At 43.3% G+C, this 4,089-nt stretch overlaps 1 protein-coding gene across 1 annotated transcript; it reads right to left on the bottom strand.

Annotated features, from left to right (window-relative positions):
• Positions 1–653: 653 nt before the first annotated feature.
• On the bottom strand, positions 654–3,673 carry LOC149184538 (uncharacterized). Its single transcript, XM_089415366.1, has 3 exons — positions 2,460–3,673; positions 2,315–2,358; positions 654–1,036 (listed from the first exon to the last, which is right to left on the bottom strand). The coding sequence occupies exons 1-3, from the start codon at positions 3,656–3,658 to the stop codon at positions 654–656; spliced, it is 1,626 nt and encodes a 541-aa protein (XP_089271492.1). The 5' UTR covers positions 3,659–3,673.
• Between the last annotated feature and the right edge of the window lie 416 nt (positions 3,674–4,089).

The following is a 4,089-nucleotide window of genomic DNA, read 5'->3' as shown; positions in this document are numbered from 1 at the left end:
TGAAAGAAAAATGCATCAAACAAAATTTATTAGTATTGCAAATTTGAAAAACGTATAAATCAAATATAATAATCTAAATAACAAAAATTCAAACCTGATATTTATATAAAAAAATAGATATTGAATATTAAAATTAAGTTTCAAGTGATCAATCCCTTTCTTCTTCAAATCCAAATTTATTCAATAATAAATATGTATAAATTAATCTCTAAACCTTTTAAATTAAATTCGAATTCCATAACTGAAATCACTATTATCCAATTTACTAATAACTATCATATAAATAAGAATGAGAAAAATTATTTTAAAATTTTTACAATTTTTAATATATAACTTACCCTTCAACTTTTTAATACTAAATTTTTTTATCACATTATTGAATATAAAAATTATTATTTTTCAACTTAGATCTATTTTACATTGCATGCTTGCTAATTGATGAAAGGAGATTCAAACGCTATTCCGAAGGGCCGTGCCTTCTTCTCGGCGTCTTCGCTAATAACGACAACGACGACCGGTTGGAAGATAATAAAAACCCACAAACTTTGGGCCTTGTTAACATAAATTGAATCCATAAACTAAAAACTCCATACCGTATTAAATTTACCGTATTAAACCGCGAATCGAATCGTACTGACGAATTTCCGAATTTTTTAGGCCGATACGGCCGAACTTGGTAACTTAGATTCAAAGTGGGAAATTGCAGACACAGATCTGTCCAGCTTGTATCGTAATAGATTCCACCTCTGTGTAAACTCAACATGCCTTTTCTGCCCAAGAAGCTTCTTCTCCCCTCCGTGCTCGAGAACAGACACAAGCACATCCATGGCGCTCGAAACCGTCACATTCAAGCTAGTTAACAGAACATTCCTCGGCGCTGCGTCGCTTTGCACAAAAGACAATGACATACTCTCTGAGAACAGACGAAAAGGGGTCTGCCCAACGCTCCATGTATAATCAACCAAAGTGTTGTTATGCCCGGGACTCCATGTCAAGTGTGTGGGCGACACACCGCACAAGCGTGGATTGTAAAATTCTGAATAAACAATTATTACATAAATTTTATTCCTGAGAATGTTTATGTACATGTATTTATTTTATTACAGTGGATTATACTTTTAAAAAAAACAAACAAGTATGAAAGAAGTACGCTGTGTCCGTTATTTGCTAAACCGCAATGAACGCCCTTAACACGTATTTATTTTATTACAGTGGATTATACCTTTAAAAAAACAAACAAGTATGAAAGAAGTACGTTCTGTCTGTTATTTGATATACCGCAATGAACGCCCTAACACGTGACATTTGCAGGTGCTGGTCAGTCCTAATAACATAAAATTTCCTTGCACACTCCGTACTTTGGCCCCACATTGCAATTGGCCCAGGGTTCCACCTCCCATCCTCTTTAACCCTATCCAAGTGTCCAAAATTTATTTTGCATCTCACGCCTCAAAAGGCTGGGCACGACTGACAAGCCCTCGAATTGAACAACTTCCAGACAGAGTCGGAATTATCAGGCGCAGTGCACGTGACCATAGCGTTGGTCACGTTCTGTAAAGCCACGTATTTGTCGGTGAATACCGTGGAATTTCACTTGACAAATGTGAAGAACATTCTATGGTTTCAATGATATCCGTTAAAAAATATTGCAATCTTAAGTAATTTAATTTTTCTGTTTCAAAAGGGGCCCTATGGGCCCAAGATGTGGAACCAATTTTCTGGTTTGGTAAATAGTTTTCGCAATATTGTGATGGTAAGTAAGAGCAGTTTTGTTTAGTTAGTGTGCGTGCTCGTGCATTCCAAGTAGTGCTTCCACTGCATCCAGGTCAGCATATAATAGCATGGCTGAAGTGGAATTCTGGGCCTCCAACCATTCTAAAGAGGGGGAATCTTTAAATTCTCCGAGTTTGATAGACAGAGTCTTTAAATTCTCGACTTATTTCATAACATTCCTGGATATACATATATATATATATATATATATATATATATATATATATATTTTGGCAGCGAGGCAGAGGAGAATAGAGTGGCAACCAGCATACGTCTGGTTTGCGTGTTGTTAGAAGGAGAATGTTGAGCGGATGAAGGATCGAAGCGTTGACAGATTTTTGGCGGTGAATTAGCGACTCAAGTTGGCGTTGACAGATTTTTTGGCGGTGAATTAGCGACTCAAGTGGGCGACACACCCCACAAGCTCTGCAAGAGCGCCCCCACGATCGGCCTCTGAAGGTTCCGTCACTGAGTGATGACATGCCGGCCATTACAATTGTAATCGCTCACGGACTGAACAATCTTGGTTCTTGGTTCTAACCGCAATCACCATGTCTCTGAAGGCAATTGACTGGTGGAAGCGATCTAGCATGAGCGGACGTTCATATTACAAATCAAAAACCCTCCGCCCACGGCCGCGCCACCACGGGCGGCCGGGGGGTGGGAGGTCGATTCCGGGAATCGACCTCTCGCCCCCGGCCGCCCGTGGTGGCACGGCCGTGGGTGGAGGTGACTGAAAAAGGGTATGAATAGCAAACAGATCGTAATCCGAGGACTTTATGTAATACAGAGCCTCATTAAATTCAAAGTGGGAAATTGCAGACACAGCTTTGTCCAGCTTGTATCGTAATAGATTCCACCTCTGTGTAAACTCAACATGCCTTTTCTGCCCAAGAAGCTTCTTCTCCCCTCCGTGCTCGAGAACAGACACAAGCACATCCATGGCGCTTGAAACCGTCGCATTCAAGCTAGTTAATAGAACATTCCTCGGCGCTTCATCTCTTTGCACAAACGACAATGACATACTCTCAGAGAATGGACCAAAAGGGGTCTGCCCAACGCTCCATGTATAATCAACCAAAGTGCTGTTATGCCTGGGACTCCATGTCAAGTGTGTGGGCGACACACCCCACAAGCTCTGCAAGAGCGCCCCCACGATCGGCCTCTCAAGGTTCCGTGACTGAGTGATAACATGCCGGACATTACAATTGTAATCGCTCATGGAATGAACACTCTTGGTTCTAACCGCAATCACCATGTCTCTGAAGGCAATTGACTGGTGGAAGCGATCTAGCATGAGCGGACGGTCATATTCCAAATCAAAAACATAAACATGCAGGGTTCTGGCAGTCTGATCATGAGTAATCCCGGCAATTGTTTCCAAATCCATCGATGATACTGATAGAAAATGGTGAAGGATTTTGGAATCCAGATACTCGTTAACAATCAAAGTATAATTTTCAAACAAAAACCTAGATGTATAGGACCTCATAGATCGACCAACGGCGGAGACGCAAATTGGGCATTGAGTGTATTGAATACTGTACCTCTTGAATCTCAAAGACTGATGAGTCAACAAAAGCCCTTTGGCATCGTTCATGAAAGTGTCTTCAATGGAACCCCAGTCGATCCCCCGTGTGTCGATCTCTTCGGTACCGTGAATGTGCACGATCTGGACAAGGAGTTCCGTCTCGAAGTAAGCTGGAATCCGCAGCGCCGGCCTGAAGAGAGCCCCTGTCGCACTCCAAACGAGAGAGGTGATGTCCGCCATGAAGGATTTCTGAGATTTCGGGTTGCTGTGGAGTGCCGCCAAGGGGTGGAATTCACCTCGGGGTAGCAAACCCTCGCCGGAAAGCGCCGGGCCGTAGTCCACCGGACCGGCCATTAGGACTACTCACAGGTACCATTCCTTTCCCGTCCAAAGCGTCCCCATGCACTTCGAGAACGCCAGGGACGAATCCCCTGGGTTGTACGCATAAGCATAGGGTTTATCCTGCTTTTTGAGGTTCAGTAAATATATCGTGTAGGTGGTCAGCGGGCTCTCCAGGTCCTGCTGGATTATTTCATCGACGGCCGTGTAGGGCACCGAGTGGAGAAACGTGCACATCACCATCGACGAAGTCTCCATCTGCAAGCGGATCGACTGGAAGAGCCGATCGGCGAGGTGGTCGTCGGCCGCTGTGACGTCCAGGGAGAGCTTTGTTCTAACTGAAAGGCCGTGGGGTTCGAAGCCAATTACATGGATCTGGTCGTCAAAATGCAAGGCCGAAACGTATTTGGCAATCTGGTTCTGCAGCTGGAATCAATCGTCACCGG

This window comes from Pinus tabuliformis, chromosome 3_2 (genome assembly GCF_031772625.1).
Source record: "Pinus tabuliformis cultivar Carrire ecotype Pingquan chromosome 3_2, CPIR1, whole genome shotgun sequence".
Lineage (NCBI taxonomy): Eukaryota > Viridiplantae > Streptophyta > Pinopsida > Pinales > Pinaceae > Pinus > Pinus tabuliformis.
This window is presented reverse-complemented; position numbering and strand designations above follow the sequence as displayed.